The sequence below is a fragment of the Acartia tonsa genome, chromosome 2 (assembly GCF_053477335.1).
Source record: "Acartia tonsa isolate MP-2025a chromosome 2, ASM5347733v1, whole genome shotgun sequence".
Lineage (NCBI taxonomy): Eukaryota > Metazoa > Arthropoda > Copepoda > Calanoida > Acartiidae > Acartia > Acartia tonsa.
In genome coordinates, this window is record NC_137261.1 from 48,373,286 (window position 1) to 48,398,784 (window position 25,499).

General features: G+C 35.1%; 1 protein-coding gene across 1 annotated transcript in view; it reads right to left on the reverse strand.

The window, feature by feature from the left end:
- Positions 1-25,015, reverse strand: part of LOC145312050 (uncharacterized) — a 54,672-nt gene extending 29,657 nt beyond the window's left edge. The window contains exons 1-6 of the mRNA XM_080151186.1: positions 24,837-25,015; positions 24,000-24,078; positions 23,305-23,386; positions 21,916-22,019; positions 21,310-21,345; positions 269-409 (exon numbers count right to left, since the gene is read on the reverse strand). Of these exons, the coding sequence (XP_080007312.1) occupies positions 269-409; positions 21,310-21,345; positions 21,916-22,019; positions 23,305-23,386; positions 24,000-24,078; positions 24,837-24,877 (483 nt within the window). The 5' untranslated portion in view covers positions 24,878-25,015. The remainder of the gene's footprint in view (positions 1-268; positions 410-21,309; positions 21,346-21,915; positions 22,020-23,304; positions 23,387-23,999; positions 24,079-24,836) is intronic.
- Positions 25,016-25,499: the final 484 nt, after the last annotated feature.

The window sequence follows — 25,499 nt, forward strand, 5'->3', positions numbered from 1 at the left end:
TTACTTTTTTTAAAAATAAGTCTGGGTATGGTTTTAGGCTATTTTTCTGCTCTTCAAATATAGAGCCCCTAGATGCTAGGGGCGCAGCCGCTAGTATATATATACTTTAAGGCATAAGAATGGATATAGAATGTGGGTAATTATTATAACAGGGCAAATTTATTGTCAATTTAGGTTAGAGTTGAGTTTAAATGTCGATATTATTAAAAAGTGTGTTAAAATGTTTTTCCACAGATTTACAGCTATGGTTTTTTTAAAACAATGTTACCTTTAAAGACGGATAGCTTGGACCAGGAGTGCCAGGTTCTCCAGGTAAACCTGGCCGGCCATACAGTCCATCCTTGCCAGGGTAACCCTGGTCACCCTCCTCGCCCTTGATGCCATGAGGTCCCGGGTAGCCAGGAAGACCCTACATAATATTTATTCATGGTGTAATATTATAGACAGTTTTCCGTGGATACTAAAATGAAAATTAAAAGATAAATACTTTTTTTAGCCCGGGCTAACAAAGCTCGTGTTTGTTTTCTGATGTTTACTTAATTTTTGTGGAAAATCTTCTGTAATAATATGCTGTACATGATTTTTCAGTATTGTTAAGAACCGCTTCAATTCCAGCGGAAATTAATTAATAAAAGTATTTCTAAATTAACTTAGTTTACAGGATGGCCCAAATCTTGGAGATGCGATCCTCAATTTTCAAATTCTTTGAACGTACATATGAGACTTTTACAGAAATGCTTCGCATCCACAACTATCTATCTATGCTTGATATAAAGTCAACACTTTATAGATCATATTATGAACCTTTGATTGACACGTGCCCTGCAATTAACTAGTAGCACTCAGGGGCAAGACACAATTACTTTAGCTAGGCCCAAGGCATTATTTGTATCAATTTATGCATTCATAGGCCTATCTTTACCTATACGACACCATATATGGGTAACGCTAGCCTATTCATGGTAATCTGTATGTGATTTGCTAATAGTATATGTTTATTAAAGATATTATGTTTATAGTTAATGTAATCATATAAACAACCAGTTCAAATATGTATGCCTACAACCATGCCTGATTTACGTCACATATTAACACACAGATATTTAATTGCACAGACAAACACTAAAATCCTGGTCCAGAGCTAATGTTATAGCATGTACCTCTTGAATTTATTCAGTTATTTATTAACTCTCCTACCATCAACTTCTCTTTCTGGCTTTAAAAGGTAATGACTTAGTTGTTTGGCATGCATTGTAGTTTAAATTTAGGCCCCTTAGTACTTAGCATGAATTGAGCTCAGGCCTTATGTTAGAACTCTAACACTTAGCACAATTCACTGCTTGGGACTTAGGGCACATTTCTGTCCTACTCTACTTATAATTTTAACACTTATCCTGTAAATATTTTCATACTTAACTTATGCACTTGTAATATAAATACACTTTATAAAAACATTTTCCTTCCTTAATATTTAATATGCTTATATAATTCTGATCGAATATCAAAACCAACCATTTATTCTTAGGTTAAAGCAACATAATACCTCGCGTGGGACTTTTGTTGAGCTTCCACCAGCTCAACCAAATTCGTATTATACTTGTGGGAATAGAGGGTTAAGCATTCTAAACAAACGAACCGACGATGAGAATGTCTATGTGTATTGCATTAAAATTAGGTTTTAGTAGTACTCATAGAAGAGCGGTCTCCATACCTAACTATGGACAAACGCCCCATTCGCACACACAATGGTGCAACTTACCGGTTGTATCTTAGAAAATTTTACTTCATAAATTTTTTTTTCTTTTTTTCATTACCGTACCCGAACCGCCTAAGGCAGGTATTTTTACCAAAATCGAATAATTGTAGTTATGGCAAAATCGGATTTACCAAAACCTGTGAAACTATTTGAGAGCAAGGTTAGGACTATGAGGCGTTTGAAGAGATAGGGACTGAAAGGCACGACACAAATGCAATTGAGAGCCTCGTGTACGAGCAGTTGCACTAGCTGACACTCTAGAGGCCCTAGAGAATGCTAGCATATTTGTGGCCATTGGTCGCCGCCCTATAAGGACACTCGCACTGGTTGACACTCTAGAGGCCCTAGAGAATACCAGCACACCGGCACCTCCATGTCCGCCTCTCTTTAGTAAAACACTTGATTTGGAATAATCTATGATTGAGCTATGTGCAAAATTTTGATTTCTGGACTTAGTCAGAGTTTTGAAATTTAGGAGTTGTGCTAGGTGGCGGAGTATATATAAATCTTCGGACTTAGTATGATTTTTACTTATTCGAAAATTCTCTAAGTGTTGAAATACTTGAATCTTTGATACTTAAACCAGAACTTATTAAGAATCAAGCATGGAGTAACTTTTCATTTATAAGCTATCAAAATACTATTTGTAAAGGACCATTTTGAACTGTCTTATTAAATGAAAACTTAGGAGCAAATCCTATAGAACACGGGAAACGCTGTTAGTTGGGATACATATTGTCTTTGGAGCCATGTTTCTGAAGCAATATGCCGAAAGCAGTTAGTACTCTTGAGTCGTAGTAAAGGGCCAAAAGATTATTACAAACTTGTAGCATTTATACTCAAGTTAAACTGTACTAATACTTTGGTGCCGTTAGAACCGATTTTCTGAGATTTGCACTTACTTATACATGCCTAGGACTTATATTCTTAATGCAATTCTGATTTATACGCGGATGTATCAAAATAACTATTGCCTCCAAAAATTTTGAGTTAAACAAAATATTTCAAAGTCTCAAAGATATTCTCAACATCGATCGGTTGGAATGATATAAGTGTAGACAAATTGCTGTATGCAATCAGAGAAATAACTCCAGAGACTTCCTAAGACTCTAAGCAAAATATTCCACTTTTGGACTTAGCACCGTTTCTATTTCTTTTGTTACAGAGAGAATCTCGAATTTCTGGACTTATAGTAATTTTTATGAAATTGTGAACTTGGTTGGAAATTTACCAAAATTCGGACTTGTAATAATTACGATTTTTCCAACTAGATTAACAAATTTCATTTTCCACACTTAAAAGAAAATTTTGTCTTAGAGTATTTTTGTCTTAGCCAAAATATTCCAATTATGGACTTAGAGAGATTCTATTTCTTTTGGTGAAGGATAATTCTAACACTCTAATACTTTATAATTTTAACATCCTTAACTTAGCGAGATTTGCATTTAGTCAAAATATTCCAATAGTGGACTTAGAGTGATTCTATTTCTTTTGACTTATAGGCAATCTCTAAAGTAGCTTTGTGAATGAACTGTTAGGAAACTTCATCTCGGACAAAATATTCCACGTCTGGACTTAGAGTAATTCTATTTCTTTTGTCTCAAGAAAAATTTCACTAATTTTTGTACTTAGCATAATTTCATTGAAAGGTTTTGGACTTAGTCAAAATTCACTAATTTTGTACTTAGCATAATTTCATTGAAAGGTTTTGGACTTAGTCAAAATTCACTAATTTTGTACTTAGCATAATTTCATTGAAAGGTTTTGGACTTAGTCAAAATTCACTAATTTTGTACTTAGCAAAATTTCATTGAAAGATTTTGGACTTAGTCAAAATTCACTAATTTTGTACTTAGTATAATTTCAATAAGAAAATTTTTTTGACTTAGTCAAAATTTGCTAATTTTTGTACTTAAGATATTTTTAGATTTTTTTTTCCCTAAGCCAAAATTTATTGATTTTGTACTTAGAATAATTTCATTAGAAACTTTTTGGACTTAGTCAAAATTTTTCCAACTTTGGACTTAGAGTGATTCTATTTTATTTTGACTTAGAAAGTTTTTAATTCAATCTTAACTTAGAAAATCTTTTTGTTTGTATGTTCCTTACAAACACATACATAAATACAATAAACAGTTCACTCAACAATAAGTAGGACATGAAAACTAAATTTTTACTTGCTTTGCTAATGCTAAAATTTCTATTTCATGTGCCGCCAGAATTCAACAGACAACTTGAGAAGAGTTATAAACCATCAATCATTAGTGATAGTGAATATTAGTGATTTAAAAGTATAGTCAACAACCTAAGCCCTATATGTAATTTAAAAGCACACTTATAAGAGACAAAGTTCTAGTAACCAAACGCAGCAAAAGGTTGCAGCAGCCTATCTTGGGAGTCTTGGGACGTCTCTAAAAGAAGTAGTAAGTAATATTGGAAGTACTCTACTGTCTTTATAAACATCCGGATTAAAACAAAGAAAGAACATTTTCTTTTTATACCATTGAGAAAATTTAATTTTACTTAGGATTATTAGCATAAAGTCTATAACCAAGTAAAATAAAGTGTGTACATATAGTTCATAATCTTTATAATCTAAAATTGTTACTTTTTTAGAAAAAAAAGTGCACTAATTCAGCTAATTTGATTTTCAATAATATTTGACCAAGCAATAACACCAACCTTGTAGTCTACTTTAAAGAGTTTGATTGACAACTTCCAGCGTATAGATTGATCACCTTGCGTAGGATATCACACTTCAGTAAGACACATAGAATATTGTGTTCTCACTAATTAAGTGGAGCACATCCGGTCTATAATAACCTTGAAAACAAACTGATTATATTCATATATATATAGGACAATCTAAATTGAGTCTCAATAATATAGTTATAAGGATTGAAATCACAAGTGAAGCCCCATAATAATTCGCGAATAATACTTAGTAGGATTGGTAGGCATACCCTAATACAACTATAAGTATTGGGTGCGAGATCTTTGATATTCAGGCAAAACCGTTGCAATACTATTAGAATATAGACGATCCTTTGGGAGTGAACCTTAGTAAGTTATATTCATAAAGCCTTACAGGAATAAGCAGATTGTAAGCTACATATCCTTAGAGTGGAGTAAGAATTCAACAAGGATTATAAATTGCTGTTTTTTTTTTTCTCAACAATAACATTTGCTAGGAAAAGTCGACGCCTAAGCAAATAACAGTTAATTTGTGATAGTATATTAGCATACCCAAATTAACTTCGCTGCAAACCTTAACATTCTATTTAACTTTATAGCTAATTTGTATAGCTAACCAACCCACATTAGCTTTATAAGCAAATATAGAATAAATCTAAGTAGAAGTGTTTCTACAGTTGAGCTTAATTAAGGATAAGAGTGCATTAGCGCACACTCCAGAATAAGATTCCAAGCTCACACGCAAGCATTCACGACGTAGAAACAACTGTAGGTGAAGTAGACAATACACACTCATCTATATTTAACAACTTTAAACGAAAAATTTGTTATTGTAAACAACTTTTGATTGTTTTAACGTTAGGCGCATTAGTCAGTTTCTTCTTGTACCTTTGCTATTTAAATCCTAAAATAGTACAACACCTCATAAGCTTCTTTAAAGAACTCATAGAAAGTTTAAAAGCTTTAAGCTAGCTGTAATGCCATTATTTAATAAAAGTAAGAAAGATGACAACGCTGAAAAGGCGAACACTCCACGTCGAGGACGCTCGACGACGCCTGGAAGAAGAACTCCGTCAGCTGATGCATCTTCTGCAGGAGATGATACACGAAGAGAGGAACCAATGCCCAACCAGGAGGAACCAGAACAGAATGGTGAGAGAACCAAGACGCCAGAACCAGACACGGAATCTGTAAGATCCATACCCATGCGCGAGGACTCACCAGATGCACTGATCAGAGATCGATATGTTAGAGCAACACTATCAGATCCTCTGGGAAATTTCCTGTTCCCACAATTCCTGGATACAATAAGACTTTGTAACCCCAACCTACGTGTGGACTCAGAAATGATGAGGAACTTCTGTACCAACTACACACAGAGTATGAGGGAATACAAAGAGGAACAAAGACGTGAAGTTGAGTTAGAAGCCCAGCGTATTGTACAGGAGGAGAATGACAAACGCACTCAACGACACTTCAGTAACTTCACCAACCAAACTGGAATTAAACCACCAAGCAGCTATGCAAGCAAGAGCACCCTAAACAACGATCAAAAGCTTAAGTTAGCCAATGGAACTTTCCCTCTCAAGCATTGCTTCAAAGGAGACGGCAAACCACCCTACATTACTGATTACCTATCAGAGATGAACACTGCTCAGGAGTTATGTAACCTCTCAAGATCAGAATTTGAGACCTTTATGCTTAGGACCACCACTGGCGAAGCATATACTACCATCCAGCAGAGTTTCAATCTTGGACTATCTATTGAAAGTGTCTACAATAGCTTACTGCTACAGTATGATATACTCATCAGCCCACAGGAAGCTCAAGCTAAGCTGATAGCCTTTAAGGGAACCAAAGCCATGTCATTCCCTAAGCTTGTCAGTACAATTCAGAATCTTGCCAGCAGAGCCGCTGTTCATTATACAGACAAGAAGGAAAGACAGAATGTATTTAACATAACTGCAGTGGAGGCACTCAAACGTAGCTTACCAACAAATAGCCGCAATATAGCATCTGAAAACCATCACAATCTCACACATGATCTTGGAAGATCCCCTACATATCATGAGTTGACCGCTTCCATGTATCCTAGAACTGAAGACCTAGATCTGGACCTACAGCAGAATGGTGTATCAGCCAGTTACAATGGAGATTTATCGCTTCATAAAAAGACAAACAACACCAACTACTCACATGACAGGGATACAAGACTGAATAGAGACAAACAGCCTGCTAAAGTTGCCGCTACGTCGAGCTATTATAAAAGGCCAACAGTTAGAGAAGTTACTGCTAAACCAGCCTATCCTAAAACCTACAACAGAGAAAACAGGGATAATAGAGATAGACAACCACAAAAGAACACCAAACAAGATTATCATATCTCCTATGGAACATCCAATAAGCGCTACTGCGGTGCATGTGGTCAAAATTCACACAAAATATCAGATGGATGCAGACTACTGTGCGATGACCAAGGATGACAATATCAAACAGCACTAACATCCGGATACTGCCCAAGCTGTCACAAGAAGTATGGCAAAGACCTATACCACGCTCAACACCTATGCCCTGGACGACCAGCAATGATGGAACTGTACCATAGTGGTAAAGTAAGACCTGGTGGTGTGTTTAAACAGGCATATGAAGAATGGGTTGAGGCCAAAGCCAATGGACAATCCAAAGAGCGTGGCAGAACAAGTAGGGTTAACGCTATCACCGTTCGAATGGATCCAAATGACCCCAAGATTTTAGCGGTAGATAGTTCTGCAGCTATCATGGATGAAAATAGGAAAATGTACCTGAACTGTTCCGGCTGTATGTCCAATGGAAACTACGATGTATACATGACAGCTTTATTTGACTCAGCAGCAGACAGAAATATCATGTCAACCAGCTATTTTGGTATGTTATTTGGAGTACAACAAAATGAGGTTAAGAACCATCTGGAAAAGAGTGACATGGTTCTTGTCAGCTATTCTGGACACAAAATTCCAGTAGCTGGAGAAATAACTCTCATGATTCGTCTCACACAATTCTCAGGCATCTATAGACCAGTACCATTTATGATTGTACCTGAAGAACACAAGAATGTCACACCTATGATTATCGGAATGAATGGCATTAGAGATCTCCAATTAGGGTTGACTTTCGTTGCGGACAATCACCCGCCAGCACCATATCTATACTCTATGTTCCATCCTGGGAGAGTACTAGATAGCCTGTTCTGTTCTGATTATGAGTTACAACTCTGCACAGGGACAATAGACAAAATTGACCCTAATGAAACTCAGACTATAGAAATGAACCTCAACCATTTCTTCAACTTAGCTCCTGGAACAAAAGTCATTCTCAGCGATGACCACATTGCCAATGATAGAAATGGAGGAATCAAAATTCAACCTGGACAAACGCAACTGTCTGTCAACAACCGCGGACAACTTAGTGGAAGAGCAATGATAACAAATGTCACTGAACATGCAATCACTAACACTGTTATCACCGGATACTTGGAACCAAGCAACCAATTTGTAGTCAAGGAGATCACCACAGACTTTGATTTTACGCAATCATTCCTACACAATGTATCTGTGACAACTGAGCTAGATGAGATTGTACAAGCCCTGGAGCGACACGCAGAAAAAGCTACGGCTCCAGCCATCAATCAGATCTCACTAGACACCAGAAACCACTCAGTTCAACTCTTATAGCTACCAAAATACAGCGCCATCAATCTGGTAGAACGATCTTTTCCTTTAGCTGATGGATATATACCGAATCCTACAGCTATAAACAATGACACTCCAGTACCAGGAGTAGCCTTATCTGACTACCGTTCTAATATTGATGAAATTCTAACTACACCAGATCCTGAAAAGAATAAACTCTTTGAGAATAGTGATGACGTTATTGAACTTGGCTTAAAACATATAGCTGAATCTGATAACCTCATGGACTATGTAACAGAACCCACTGGCTATAGTGTGCCAAAGGACCAGTTTGTTAAACCAGAGGATCTTGTGGTGCTGTCAGACTATCCACCAGAGGTAAGACATTATATAGAAGACATATTCCTAAAATCTTACCCTGATATCATATCTACACATTCTACTGATAGAGGTAACATGAGTAAATATCTGGGCAATTATACAATTAGACTAAAACCTGGTCAAACTTTACCCCAGCATAAGAAATTATATTATTTATCACCCGTAGAGAAAATGCAAATGCAATCTATCTTAGAGTTTTTGTTAAAGAACGGCACCATTGAAAGAGCTAACTTGGATGGGGATTCCTATAACAACTATGCAAGCCCAGCTTATCTGATTCCAAAGTCGGATCAGGGGAGCTGTCCTCGTTTAATTGTAAATTTTCAACAATTGAATCCTTGTCTGCAGTCTGAACCTGCACTGCTACCCACAGCAGAAAATTTGATTCAGTCACTAAGGGATAAATTTGTGCATAGTAGTAGTGACATGGCTAACGCTTTTCATAGTATAACGCTAGAACCTTCTTGCAGAGACCTAACATTGTTTGCAACCCCATTAGGAGCTTTTAGACACGCATCCTTACCCACTGGCATTAAGACTTCACCTGAAAGTCTATCACGCTTTATGGAAAAGATATTACACTGGGAATTGGTTTATGATGATAATGGTAATGTTGTAATGGACGGTGATTTAGCCAAAATGGTATACTCACCTATCCCAGAAGTCCAACACATTTACGATGATTTCATTGTCTCAACTGAACTAGCTAAAACTAGATCAGAATCATTGAATATACATTTTAAGATTTTGAAGAAAGTTATGGGGAGAATACACACGCATAAAGGAAAGATTAGTTTAAAGAAATCACAACTTTTTAAAAGTAGGGTAAATTTCTTTGGGTTCTTCATTTCACATAATTATTGCTGTGTAGATCAAAGGCGAGTACAAAAACTTCTAAATATTCCCATGCCTACTGATATTACTATAATGAGATCTTTTATGGGAGTACTACAAAGTATGCATAAACATTTAAGATTTGATATTATGGCTCCTACACATATTCTAACTTCACTTACATCTACTAGAATAGGTAAAACTTTTGTCCCAACTCCAGAACAAAGACAAGCATTCGAGGACATTAAGAAAGCTTTAGCTTCAGGACCAATTTTTAGCAAATTAGTTAACTTATCGGCACCTAAGATTATCTTATCAGACGCAGCCGGCACCTCAACTGGCTCATATTCGGCAGTCTTAGCGCAAATAGTGACACCAGAATTACAGGCTAAAACCCTACCCCCTGGGCTAAACTTCGATGATCCTGTACACCATGTTATTTATGATAATAGGTTACCAATTTTACCCCTACCTTTGCAGAATGAAGGTGAAAACATTAAGGATTATGCTAAGCGTATGTCTGAAGATGGACCACCCGAGTTTGAATATTTGGCTAGTAAAACTTTGGGCTATCCTGAAGACACTGTACACAATAGTCTTGGGATATCTTTACAATTGCTTTTAGAACTAAATAAAGTTCAAACACCTTTGACCACCATCCTGCAAAGAGCATCAAAAATTATACGTTCTACGATGTTGAGACAAAAGTATATTCAATTTGTATTTAATAATGATAGGGATAAATTCTTAGAATTTATTCGCAAACTAGAGCATGGATATGTATATCTAGATCCGCAACAACTCATATTTGAAGCTCTTAGTGTAGCTATGTACCGTCCTGTGATAGTTATCACAAATATAGAGGGTGCCAAACCTGTCACTCAACACTGTTCAGACAAAACAAAACCCCCTTTTGTATTTTTACTATATGGACATAAAGAGCAACACATAGTAAGACCCGCAATGGTTTCATCAACCAATAGCTTTAATTTAAAATCTTTAGCATCTATGTTTGAAATTATCGCATATACCTCAAAGAAAATTACCGTTGCTGAGTCAAGATTACATATCATAGACATTGAAATCCTAGGAATTATTTATGCAGCAAACTCGTTTAGAACTCTAATAGGTCCAAGCTGTGAATGTACTTTGTTAACAGACGCAAAGTGTGCTTATTATCTCTTCAATCCTAAAGCATTAACAGCCGTTAATAAGTTGAAAAGGTGGAATACCACTCTGTTAACTCTAATACCGAAGCTAACAATGTCTTTCTTGAGAGGAGAAGACAATTTGGCAGATTTCTTAACAAGGGCATATAAGGCTACTTTACCAAGCATTAAAAAGGTAGCCCTACCTAAATTCGTTAAATCTGGGTTTGAAGATAACTTACCCCAATATAAAGTTTGGACTATTGAAGAATGGACACAGTTCATCATGGATAACCCCGACTATTTGGGTTATGATGAACAACCCCCACAGCCAAAGCAACAAAAACCCAAAATCACCATAAATTCACTTGCCGCAGAACATAGAGTTATAGGCAAAGTACTAAGACCTTTGGAAATCCTAAAAGAAAGGATTAGCATAGAAAATATAATTGCAAACCAAAAAGAGGAATACTCTAACATTTACACACGTTGTCTAACCTCTAAATCAAACACCTACACTTATAAAAGACAGAATTACGAACTTAAAGACACGATTCTGTTTACAAAAATAAAAGGAGATTTAAAGGTTTATCTCCCAACCAAACTATTACCAGTATTAGTATGCTATACTCATCTTTTGTTAGTACATAGTGGAGAAATTAAAATGCTTTTGAATATGCAAAATTTCTTCCACCCTAACCTTAAGAAATATGTTAGAAATTACACTAGATCTTGTTTAAATTGTCAACTTCAAAATTCATCTACAAAACTAGAACAAGTAGGAACTTATAGTACAATTTCAAGACCTTTTGAATGTGTAAGTATTGACTATATACAATCCTTGCCCCCATATCGTAGTTATAATCATATCCTCACTATAGTCTGCCAACTAACAGGAATGATTCTTGCATATCCCATGAAATCACTCACATCCCGTGAATTTATAAACAAATTCATGTTTTATTTCTATCCTAACTTCTCCCCCAGACAAATATTGTGCGACAATGCAAAATCATTTTTAGAAAAGCAAAATTTGATATTCTTTGCTTCTATTGGCATCCGAGTTTTGTATTCTACTGCGTACTTCTCACCCTCTAAAGGATTGGTGGAAGCTAGCAACAAAGTAATAAAATGGCCAATCATTAAAATTTTGGCGCAAGACTCAAAAACCTCATGGGTATATCTACTACCGTTAATAGTCCGACAATATAATTGCACTAAAATACCAAAAACTGGATTTTCACCCATGGAATTATTATTCGGGACACGTAGCTCCCTGTCTAAATTGTTCTTTGGAGCAATAAAACCGGATGAATATCACCCTGATATAGCTCGCACAGAAGCCTATGTGCAAGACCTCTCTGACGGTATACAAGAAAACTTGGACATTTCAGCAAAGGCTATTGAAAAGGGAAGGGAGGCAAGACTAAAGTATATTAACAAAACCCGCATACACAAACAATTTGATATAGGAGATCTTGTCTTGGTTAGAAATCACACTATTACACCTGGTGTTAACCCCAACCTTACTCCTATCTATCATATTTCACCCTATAGAGTTTTGGATGTAAGCCCTAACAGTTGCAAGCTTGAAAGAATTTCAGACAAAAGAACTGAAATATTTAAATACTCTTTTAACGAAATCAAAAAGTTCAAGCCTATGGACGAACATTTTGACACCCTCCCAGAGGAAATAAGGGATATTATTACAAAGCCTTATAATAAACTCACAAATCAAGAGATAGCCACATTAGTTAAAAATGACACACTTCCGCTTATATTCCCGGTTAATTCAAAGGATCCACAACCAGGAATACGCGCACACTCACCCTTAGAAACACGAAAAGAAGCGTCACAAAATAAGAAACCATTAGACTCTGATTCGGACATAGAGGACTCAAGTGCCGATGAGGACATGACACTCGATTCCGTATTTATTACCGGAGGTCGACGACTTAGGAAAATAAATGATAGACATGTCAGATTTCGGAATGGCACAAGTTCACAACCATAATTTACATTTCCATTTACCCTGTAAACTTGTGAACAATATGATAATATGTTATTCTAATCTGATAACTAAGTTATCATATTCATGTAAATTTTCCCACTCAAGGTTATATATCCAGTGGTAAAATATACATCTTTTCTCTTCAGCAGGGGAGACCAACTATATGCAATATACGTCGACTAAAGAGTCGATCCCTTCAAAAACACTTACATAAAAAAAAAAAAATTTGCATATAGAGAGTTTTGATTCTGTATAGGCAAACAGAGTCAAACGATTGATACAGATTGTACAAAAATACGAATGTTACAAATGTTAAATACGCACCCTGACATATACACAAAAACTATTTAAAACATTTAATACAAATTGTACAAAGTGTACAAACATAACAGTACTAATAGGCAACCTATATATATACGCCTTGAATTGTGATGAGTTGATTAGTTATTAGAAACTATAACCACTCTACATACAAAAAATATGTCAAAAACTTTAATTATAACTTCGGACAGGAAACGCCCACTCAGAATTTTAGTAGTAGTAAACAATAACGATAACTTAAATTTTATACTGAAATTGAGTCAGTTTACTATAACATATCCACAAGTGAGGAAATCACCAACCTTGTGAAGTACTACAGTTATCACATAACACGTAAGTCTTAACAAAATATTTTACAAAAGCTATAAAATGCAAACTAAATTCCGAAAGCCTATGCCTAGATCACAACGAATTCTACATGAGACCTTCGCGAACCTAGTAGAGTATTGTTATAACTTGCTTACGATGATTAAAGAAATGTTATCGTTTAAAATTAGTTGTGGAATCAGCCAACCTAGTCGTATTGTACGATACTTGCATTGTCGTATACTTAGAAACACTTATAGAGACGCATACAACCGTTTGGTTATACGGTATAGACAGCAGGAGTATAGAAACCGACAGACTATAACAGACGAATTACGGGCAGTAGCACGCCAAATAGAGAATCTGAGAGACACAGTCCTCCTCATTTCTGGACATTGTACTCTCCCCACTATCCACGAAGAGTAAACTAGATTAAAACTGATTCTTATAATCTGATTTCTAACAATGACGCACGGACGTATCCTAACGATATAAAAGTTTTGCATATGATAAAACCTCTTGTACATATGTGTATTGATGTAAAATACTTATATTCTCATATATCTCTATGTAATTATTGAAAACGATAGGAAAATTAATCGCATAAATCATAGTTGAGATATCAAAAAGAACATAGCAAGAAATTTTGTTATTTATAAAAGTTATCATAAACCAAGTGAATGTAAGCTAGACTAAGCACCTTGTAACAATAAACTTTAATTATGTATCTAACTAAATTAAGGAACAGACAATAATACTTATAGAGTAGCTACGTAAACGGGAGTTGTACACAACAAATACTAAATCAGTAAATAACAGTGTATATGCTACTTAAAATTGCTATATTTATTTTAACAAAAGTAAATAATCTTTAGAAAGGTATAAAATTTTTTTTGACAAATATTTTTCTTTGGTGAAAACTTAAAATTAAATCAATTTTGAAAACAGAACATAAACTTTTATTTTTACAGTAATTGAAAAACATTATGATAGTAAGAAGTTTTCTGACAATTTAACATCTTAGTTAATATAATTTGAACATAAGCTGTATAATGGCACATAATAAAACTTCGAGATTGCTAATACGATTAATTGAACGCTAAATGTTGAATTTGTACATATAAAAAGCACATAGCCTAATGACAAGCCAACGGGAGCCAAAAATTTAACTCTACTTGTTGGAAATAAGACTTAGTTTTAAATCTAAAGGGACATAAGAACATTTTACCTTGAGACTTTAAACTTTATGACTATTGTATTGAAATTTAAAAGGGAAACGCTATTTATTCTAAGCCTTACTAATTAAATAAAGCTTCCTTAATGAGATCATCCAATCAATGATATTACTTTAATTACTTGAATCACAAACAGTCTTTACATGAGTTTTCTTAAAAATACTTGAATAAGCGTATGTAAATAACTTTGTCTAACGTCAGTCTTTCGGTCTACTTAGATATTGGTTACAAAAAAAAAAATATATATGCTATTTACAAGTCCTCTCTATATCACAGCACAATTAAAATTCACGATTAATGCACAGGGATGGATATAAATGAAATTTAGAGAAAAGGTACTGAGGTGCGAGTTCGATTAAATATCTATATATACATGACCCTTACAAGCTAACAAGAATGAATAAACTGCGACATAAGGCTGTAATTACAGTTGTTAATATACTATTGAGAAAAGAAAAGGATTAGTTCGCTTACGAAAAAAAGTAATTAAGAATTGAATGAAGTTTAAATTATGGGCATAAAGAAAATACAACCTTATAATCATTTCCTTACATACTAAATATCCTTACAGACTAAACAAGTATATACATAACATAATGGCAGAAGTGTAAATTAATGTTTGGCTTTGTACAGTATAAAAAGTCATAATGTCTAATAACAAAAGTCTACTTCATAGTGATTACTATTTTGACTAGTTACATAAAAATTAGAAAATCTGTAAATTTAGTCACATGTTGTCTAAAACTGGTCATTGTCTTAAAATTTGTATGTCATATTTCAACCAAGCTAACAGCGCCACTTTACGGCGTACGTTTAGGGAACGTGGGACCCCGACGTCGAGGGACTCCCTCAACGCCGGAATCCTCTGTTCTATTATTATCTGAGGAACGCGTAGCTGAATTGAAGCTACTCTCCGCCGATGTTATCTCTTCCAAGATGGCAGGAGTTGGAGTATGCATGGAACGGCGCAGACGTTCTAAACTGAGAACCCGCAGTGGTGTGGGGTACTCGATCTCATCAGTCACCGCATTAAATCTAATGGGCGGGAGATCGGCGTCCTCGATATCGTCAACCAGTGGGACTAAACTGGCCGCATCCTAAAATTAAGAAAAGGGACATTATTAGACAATCATTTTAATAAATGTTCACAAGAGAATGTATCAACGCTTATCCATATATGTTTGTGAGTCATTTTTTTTATATACATCACTAATACTTTATCCAGAATCTTAATATTAACTATTAGGAAGGAGTTACACCATAGTTAAAGTAAAGTTATTGTCTAAACGCATAGCTATCTGAGCTAAACAGCCTAGTCTAAGTTACGTAATTTTTGCAACGGAGAAATATTATAAGAGCTTATCAGACTTACCACAGACAAATCAGCTGCAGATGGAGATTCAATGCGACTAAGGCACATAATAGAGCTCAAGGAAGAGCTGTCGCTGGATCCCTCAGCTGTCCTCTCAGAACTGACCCGATTACACCTCCCCATATTGGTGTAAAACTGCGTCAGGGGGATGGAGTTGGTCGCCTAAAATATAATAGATCTTATTAGTTTAATCGCAACGCCAACAAAGAATCTAGGAAAATCAGGAAATGAGAATGCCTAAAATCCTGTAAAGCTATATGATTAGGTAGCAATTCAACCCACTTTATACCAGAATTAAAATCTTAGATCGGTTCAAAAAAAATGCTTATGCAACCATACATTTTAAGATTAATATTCTACCAATAAAAGAATTTTAGTTGCAAATACCTCTAGATACGTGTACAAATGTACGGCCTCTTTCTGAAAATTAATAGAAAACTAAAGCATGGATACTTACATGTAGACGCTCTGTTTGATCAAAGATCAACGGACGAAAGCCAGGACTTCCCGTCGAGGTGTCCAATCCCGCAGGCACATTACTTCCAGTAACTCGATCCTCAGTGGCAGACAGACGGTGTACGGCAAACAGCCCAACTCTGGACCTTACTTCCGCTGGAGTCGATGGACTAGCAGAGGGAGCCTAGAACAAAAAGAAAACATTAAAGTTTTGATCTAACATTTAAACCCCCAATGAGAAACGTGCGGCACGAGCAAACTCTTAACCTTCCCAGAGGGAAATAATATTAGGTTGCTAATTAAGATTTTAGTAAAGGTTAACTGGTATCTCAATTTAATTGCGGTAACCGAGCGGATTTCTCTGGCGACATAAAACGACGATAAACGGTGAGCAATATATATGGAAGAGCCGAAAGTCAACGTTGAGGAAGTGAGAATAGGACAGAACAACCCTGCAACAACATGATGCTTTATTAGACAAAACGGGTGGCTAGAAAAAAAAAAATTATACAAAACAGAAAAGAAATATACAACAGAAGAAAACTCACCTGTGTATCTGACAGAATATCATCCATCATAGAGGATGCGGCTTCATACATGGTACCCGACGGCTCCACAGTTGGCGACGTAACCTCAGATCTAGTCCTGTTGGTCCTGTTACCGCAGTGAAGAAGCTCAATGGTCCTGACGCCTATGTTTCGGAGGCGCGTACATACATCTCTTATCCAGCGAGCCAGCGACCTGTCTGAGGTGTTGTCTAATCTTGTTAGAGTCTCAAGCCCTACAGCACCGAAGAAGACCACTATGAGAGCACATGAAAACAAGCCAAAACCCAACAACATGTTAATTAAGCCATCCATGTTGAATGTGTCCAGACTCGTCTTCTGGTCTCTCCTCGACTCGGCAGACCCAGAATCACCTCCGGCAACATCGTCACCAATGTCACCGCAGGAGTTCTGCATCACCGAATTGAGGAGAGACCAGATGATTTGTATCGTTCTACTAAGCATCAGTGAGAGATGCTCGTTGCCAAACATCTCCCCTTGATCCCTTTCGGACTCTACAGTATCAAAAGTACTTGTACTCCCATAGTCATCGACATCAGCAAGGCTTGGCATCCCAGACTGGTCGCTGTACACTGAACTCGAGTCGTCTAAGGAGTTTTCAAGAAACGAGGAATTGGCAAGAGTGGCCGCAGCCGCTCTCATTGATTCCTCGAATCTTTCCTTTATATTCTGATGCGCGTCCAGGCTGTCAGGTATATACATTATGAGCGAATGTAAATTTAAAATAGAGGACTAGTGATTCTGAAAGGCAATATAGTAAAGTTAATTTTATGAAAAAGACTGTACACACGAATATTTTTTTTGTATTCTAAGCAACTATGGTTGAACCTCCTAACCATTAAAAAAAAAAAACTTTGATTTATCATCTAAAAGTAAAATTCTTTAAGTTAAAGAATATGTAATTAATCTTACATGATTCAACGCTTAAAAATAGCTATCGTTAAGCTATTCAAACATTAAAACTTTGTTTTATTAGATTCAATTAAGTTAAAGAATATGTAATTAATTTTACATGATTCAACGCTTAAGAATAGCTATCGCTGAGCTATCAAAAACATATTCATTATGATGGATCAAGCAATTAAAAACTTATGTACTAGCTAAATCTGAATATCTTCAATGATGTTTTAAAAACACTTTCGATAAAGCTAGCTAAATATAATTTTTGTAAGCGACCATTTTTAAATATGGTTGAGTTACTCGTAACGTAAATAACCTATCAATTAGCGTCATTATAATTGAATTAAGTAAAAAGAAAATCTTATTTTAAAACCTATAGTAAAATTGTTTTAGAAGATTTGAATCAGGACTCAATAAATTTTGATTATAAAAGGGGAACGCTGTAATCAAAAGTTAAAACGAATAGAATGATGGAACATATCTGTGTCAATATAAGTTTTGTTTACGATGAACGAATTTAACTTTTGCAGACGGAAAACGTAAACAAAACAAGGTACGTCAATTTACCTGATGACTCAGATATGTCCTATCAAAACTACAAATATTATATAAAACAAAATTGTCATATATTGAAGATGTACCCATATTGCTTCTAACCCACTTTCGTTTAAAAATACAGTGATAAAGGCCTTATCGACGAAGAAAATAAGATTCTTGAGTCTTAAATAGCGGCTAACGAATGCAATAATGGGCATATCAACAATCTATAACATAAAAACATTCATATAAAACAAACGGGTTACTATATTTTATCACTTTTATATAAATTCTCTTGGAATTTAGCGGTAAAATTAAAACACTCGAACGCAAGCTCCGCTCGCAAAGACAATTATTATATAAATGAGCATAATTACTGGACCGCCAGCTTTTTATAACCTCGCTCAAATCCAACCCCTATCACTTTTGACCGCCCAAACATAAACAAAGGGTTGACAACTTATTGTTACGTAAAATTTAATTACGGACGTCGAACGATATATTTTGTAGATATTAAGTCTAAAAGGTACATTTGACAGCGACGTAATGTAAGAAATTAGTCTTTAAAATGATTAAAATTTATTCATGTTAAAAATAACATAAATACAGCTAATGCCAACAATGGTATAAACCATATGTACATATACAAAATATACAAACAAGGGTTACCAACTATTGTTAGTAAAATCTTATATTTTTACATACATACGAGTAATGTAACCAAAGAAATTAATACGTTATGTAAATACCAATTGTACTTATACATTTTTATATAAAATATTGTTTAAATTCAGGAAACAGTTATATTTAACAGAAATAGAGATAACTAACTAATCCATTATAGGTCTATCTGTAACGAAAAGAATTTCTAGAATATCCCAGGGATAAAAGGATTAATAAAAGATTATTAAAACTTCTTTTGTTTAGATTACCATAGCCAGGATACCCCAAGGAACCGGTTGGAGCACGCGCACTAACTCTTTTTAGGATCTACCATGGACCAGCCTGGAGATAACCTAGATGATCATGGAGTATTGGAGCCCTACCACCACCCTACCTTGGACGGATTGCGGTTGTGTTCCTGTCAACACCTTGACACTATAGACGATAACAACAACATTATCACCACACCAGAGTACGATGGATTCTCAGAGAACCTGTCCATCACCATCAGGAATTTCTTGTTAAATACAGCCCTGAATACCACAGAAGATAGTAGAGTGGAGACCGATAGTGACATTAGCTCCAGCAGCACACTATCCCTCTCTACAAATGACCTCAACCAACTCTACTATGACCTGGAAAATCACTCAATCACCTTGGACGAGAATGGAAACGAGGTAGCACAAGTGGACGCCCTTGGCTACATATCTACCTCACCCCCAACCTCAACCTACACTTCGAACGAGAGCACTTCACCACCTAGTTCATCATCAGAAGAAGCTGAACTATCCAGAACAACCAACGCGAAAACATTTATTGATGTGACAATGTTAGATAAAACTAAACCCCTCAAGAAAAGAATGTATTCTATTTGGGAGGTTTATCATCTTGTATACCCAGCTATGAAAATACGCAAAGCTTACTTTCTTAATGGAAAGCGTATTTAACTTAGCTTGGAATACATTTATAGTTTATTATATATGCCTATATACTGGGACTACTAAACTTTTTCTTTTTCTCTTTTTTCTTTTTTAACAACTTACCCCCATTGGAGATGCGATCCTCAATTTTCAAATTCTTTGAACGTACATATGAGACTTTTACAGAAATGCTTCGCATCCACAACTATCTATCTATGCTTGATATAAAGTCAACACTTTATAGATCATATTATGAACCTTTGATTGACACGTGCCCTGCAATTAACTAGTAGCACTCAGGGGCAAGACACAATTACTTTAGCTAGGCCCAAGGCATTATTTGTATCAATTTATGCATTCATAGGCCTATCTTTACCTATACGACACCATATATGGGTAACGCTAGCCTATTCATGGTAATCTGTATGTGATTTGCTAATAGTATATGTTTATTAAAGATATTATGTTTATAGTTAATGTAATCATATAAACAACCAGTTCAAATATGTATGCCTACAACCATGCCTGATTTACGTCACATATTAACACACAGATATTTAATTGCACAGACAAACACTAAAATCCTGGTCCAGAGCTAATGTTATAGCATGTACCTCTTGAATTTATTCAGTTATTTATTAACTCTCCTACCATCAACTTCTCTTTCTGGCTTTAAAAGGTAATGACTTAGTTGTTTGGCATGCATTGTAGTTTAAATTTAGGCCCCTTAGTACTTAGCATGAATTGAGCTCAGGCCTTATGTTAGAACTCTAACACTTAGCACAATTCACTGCTTGGGACTTAGGGCACATTTCTGTCCTACTCTACTTATAATTTTAACACTTATCCTGTAAATATTTTCATACTTAACTTATGCACTTGTAATATAAATACACTTTATAAAAACATTTTCCTTCCTTAATATTTAATATGCTTATATAATTCTGATCGAATATCAAAACCAACCATTTATTCTTAGGTTAAAGCAACATAATACCTCGCGTGGGACTTTTGTTGAGCTTCCACCAGCTCAACCAAATTCGTATTATACTTGTGGGAATAGAGGGTTAAGCATTCTAAACAAACGAACCGACGATGAGAATGTCTATGTGTATTGCATTAAAATTAGGTTTTAGTAGTACTCATAGAAGAGCGGTCTCCATACCTAACTATGGACAAACGCCCCATTCGCACACACAATCTGTTCACTTTATAAATTGGGACAAATTTGCCTAGAATTTTTAGATACAATTTTATAAGTATTCGCTTTCCTCACTGACTGTTTTTCTACTTTCCTAAGAAATGTTGTATACCGCTATCAGAATAAATGCTATCGAGTGCCCTTAAAGTCTAAGCTCCCAGTTACATTAGTTAATAGTTTTATATATTTATAGTTTATATTTTTTCTTAACATTCTCTTTTTTGATTAAATTGTAAAGTTAGAGAGATTAAATTTTTTTTCTTAGGACTCAAAATAAGAAAGGAATCGGGATCTTTTGGTTCAAACAACTATGGGGCAATAATTAAATAGAAAGACTTACCAGTTTTCCAGGTATTCCAGATTCTCCGGGGTCTCCCTAAACATAATTATTTCTATCTGAATTATTTTTAGTAGCGAAACTACTCCATAATTTAGTTCTCGATAGCCGCGACTAAGCCTAAAATTTAAACCAGTTTCGATGCTTTGAAAATAAAAAAAAGTGTAATTGTCATATTTGGTTCAGACTTCCAGCTGATTTTTGAATTGAGAAAATTTGATTCGCCTGAGGCTACAGGCGAATGACGTGCGGCTGACGACCCCTGTCTTAATTCACTTGGTCTGTATGTCTGTAACGCTATGGGGGAAATGTTAATTTCTCTGCTAAGTCAAGTAATCTGAAAATCAATAAGATAAAAATTCGGGTGCTTCTCGCTGTAGTTCAAAGCCCTTAGCCTTTATGAATCAAGTAAATTTTGACATTCACCCAAACTTTTATTATTTGAGATTTTTAACCACAACCCCTCCCCCATAAAAAAAAAGTTGACGTCCTTAGATATATTCTTATGTTTACCTAACTTATAGTTAAATTCATAGGCTAATTTACTTTCCCCCTTCTCCTCTCATATTTTTATAACATCACACATGATACTTTCCGTATCTCCGTTACCTTAGTTCCAGGTGAATTAAGGCCACCATAACCTGGATCTCCACGGGGTCCAGGTTCTCCGTCATCACCCGGAGGACCTTTCAGTCCAGGCCAACCAGGGGGACCTTAAAAATATTATTGTTAAGGATGATAAATTTTAAGCAGAAAAGAATCAAGGATAAACAAGCTGACAATTTGATTTATAGAGCATATTTTAGTGCACAGTCATAAAAATGTAATATTCCGAAATCTTTCTCTTTTGTAGCATGAACGACAACAGACTGACGGACCAAGTAAATTGTTTATTGAATGCTTTTTTGTTAGAGGTAAATCACATGACCTTCATAGCGTTACCGTCACGGGACGTACAGACAAAGTGAATCATAGAGTAGTGTCACTTCAAAATATTAAATCATTGTTATTTTATTTCAAAAAGTGTTTATTTTAAAAAAATATTATTATTCTAACTAGTGAAGTGAAAGAGGGATAATTCCTTAAATTCCTTAAAATTAAACATAACAAAAAAACTTCCAGATTAAAAGTTTCTAGTACATTAAATCCCAAGAAGTTATTTTTCATTATTAAAATTAGTAAGGTTTATCATTAATATTTTATATTTTTCTGTACTATTTTGTTCAAAATTTTATAAGCCTTCATCATATCAGAGAATTAATAAAGTTTTTAAATAATTAATTAAAGATTAATTCTTAGTTTTGTGAATGTTTTCTATCGAATTTAAATTCATCAACAAACATTCTCTCTCAAATTTAAAAAAAAATCATTTCAAAATTTAAGCAGAATTAGAAATTTTCAGTCTAAATTAATTTAATTTTTCTGGTCAGTTAAAAGTAGAATTGTATAATCAAACATTTCTGATATTTGGGGCCTAATTAAAGATTTAGCAAATTCTGTAATTTGTGGAAGATTTTTTGCTTATTTGATAAATGGAAGCAATGCCTTGGCCACAAATAATGATTGAATAAGGTTATTAAATCATCGGACTATGTTTTTTATTTAAGAAGCAAAGCTCTAAAAGCCAACGTTGGGACAAACACACTCTAACAGTCCTAGAGTGTAAGTACTTAATAAGCAGAATATTACATGTTTAAAAGTTTATGATAATAGAGTTGCTACGCTTTCTAAATCTACATATGCATAATAACTATTACAGAAATGTTTGATAGGGCAATTCTAACATACATAGATTCATCAACGGATGAAAGGACCGATCATAATTATAAGAAAGTAAAAGTATTTCCTAAAAATTGAGTCAAATCAAAAAAACTTTGGCCGAAGAATCCTGATTGACGTCATATTTCCTTCTAATATGACATCAATTGGAATAGTTTGTTTGAACATTGTAATATTTGTCCCCTTATTTCAGGAGACACTTTTACCAGCTCCTCTTACCATTTTCTCCCGGACACCCTGGAATTCCGTCACATCCCTTCAGACCAGGCATTCCTTTGAATCCAGGGTAGCCATCCTCTCCCTGACAAAAATTAAAATTTGTAAATAAACAAGGATGACAACATCCATAAAAGAGCTTGAAATAGTAGGACAAACAAACATCAACACTTGTAGAGTGTCAGAACTGAATAAGTAGAATATTAATGTATAAGTCAAAAAGAAACTTTTAAGTAAATTTGTTGCAAAACTGCTTAAATACAGGATATTCGCTTATAATATAGTTTTCCCAGGAATCATTTAAAAATAAGATCAATCGAAGAATTATACCAAAATTTGCTGTTTAAGAAGTTAATTTGTTTAAAAATTTAAATGTTTAAAATGGACATTCTTGTAGTGTTTATAAATTTGCTACGCTTTTTTAATCGTAACTAACTACTACAGGAATCACCGTGCCAAGTTATAGTCGATAGGACAATTTAATTATGCCTAATTTAACAAAAAGAGCTAACCATTTGGGACGGACCGAATAACTAACACTAAATAGAAAAGCTTCACTTGAAAGTCAAGCTTTCTCCGTGTATCATTGGATCTTGGCTATTTTTCAAAATTATTTAAAGGACATCTTAAGCCGCGTTTAACTATATGCGCGGGCATAACATGTACGTTCAGCTGGGGGGCTGTATAAATGAGGTTACCTTTCTGCCGGGCAAACCATCCAATCCCTTGGCCCCCATTTCTCCACGCAAACCTTTCTCTCCAAAGTCTCCATAATCACCTGGAGCCATGCGGTTACGTCACAACAATGGATATAGAATATATGTGGATTTTAGAACAGGAAAAAATTGTTGTAAATTTAGTTTGCGCTAATATAGAACTCGTTTATTGGTCAGTTCGTCCATAAATTAGAAGGGAAGGGGATGGGGAAGGGGGTAATAGTTATTTTAGTCCACTGCAACTACCCTTTATTAGGGAACATGAAAATCTGGTGTAAGATCCAATTTATAATATATCCATTTGCACAACTAAAATTTACCTTGGAAGCCAACTTTAAAATCTATGGATAAAGTGTATTGCCTATGTATTATGAAATCTAATCTTTTATCCAATTTTTTAGATTTGATTTTGCTTTTAACAATGAATGAGAAAAGAGGGCGGTTTCTTTAAAGTGCCTAGTCGAGCAAAGTACTTTTTAAATATAGTACAGGTTAGGTTAGGTTACATTTGGTATAGGGTAGTCCCGCAAATTTGGGCACTGCAGGTTTAGGCCCCACAGGGTTAGTACACCTCCCTCCCCCCAGGGGTTAAGGAACGGGCCGATACGAGCATAACAGACCATCCAGAAGATTAAATGAAGATAAATTCTAATTTGATTTGAAATTGAAGCAATGCATATATATCACAAAATAACCAAAAAATAAAAACCATTAAGAAAAGCAAAACCAAATTAGTCAAAGAGAAATTTTGCTTTTTTTCACTGTTTCAGAAAAATATGAAAATCAAGATTTAAAAAAATGTTGTGATGTAACATGATTCCTGAATCGCCCTTTTCTCCCTTGGGACCATCTGGGCCCATAGGTCCAATGTCTCCCTGCACACCAGGAGGTCCCCGCAGACCAGGTGTACCAGATCTACCCAGGAGTCCCCTTACTCCCGGACATACACACCAGTCCCGTCGTGGCAGGCATCCCTTACATGCCTAGAATAGTTTTTTTATCGAATCGTATTATAGACAGCTTTCCGCGGATATTAAAATGAAAAATCATAAGATTATAATTAGATTTGTTAGCCCCGAGGGACTGAAAGTTAGGGCTAGAAAATCTGGTATTAATTTCATGATTTTTTTAATATTCTTGGTAAATTTTCTGAAATATATTTACATTTGACACAGCAAAAAAAAACAAGTTAATAACTCTTTAGATATTTTGAAATCAGCAATAAAATATTTTAGTTTTTTAAGGATCTTCAAATAGTCAAAAGATTCTGTCCATTCTCCCCTTTTCTCTCTCTCTCTCTCTCTCTCTCTCTCTCTCTCTCTCTCTCTCTCTGTCTCTCTCTGTCTGTCTGTCTCTCTCTCTCTCTCTCTGTCTCTCTCTGTCTCTCTCTCTCTCTTTCTCTCTCTCTCTCCTTCTCTCTTTTTCTCTTTCTCTCTCTCTTCATTTTCTCTCTCTCCAATTCTCTCTCTCTTTCCCTCTCTC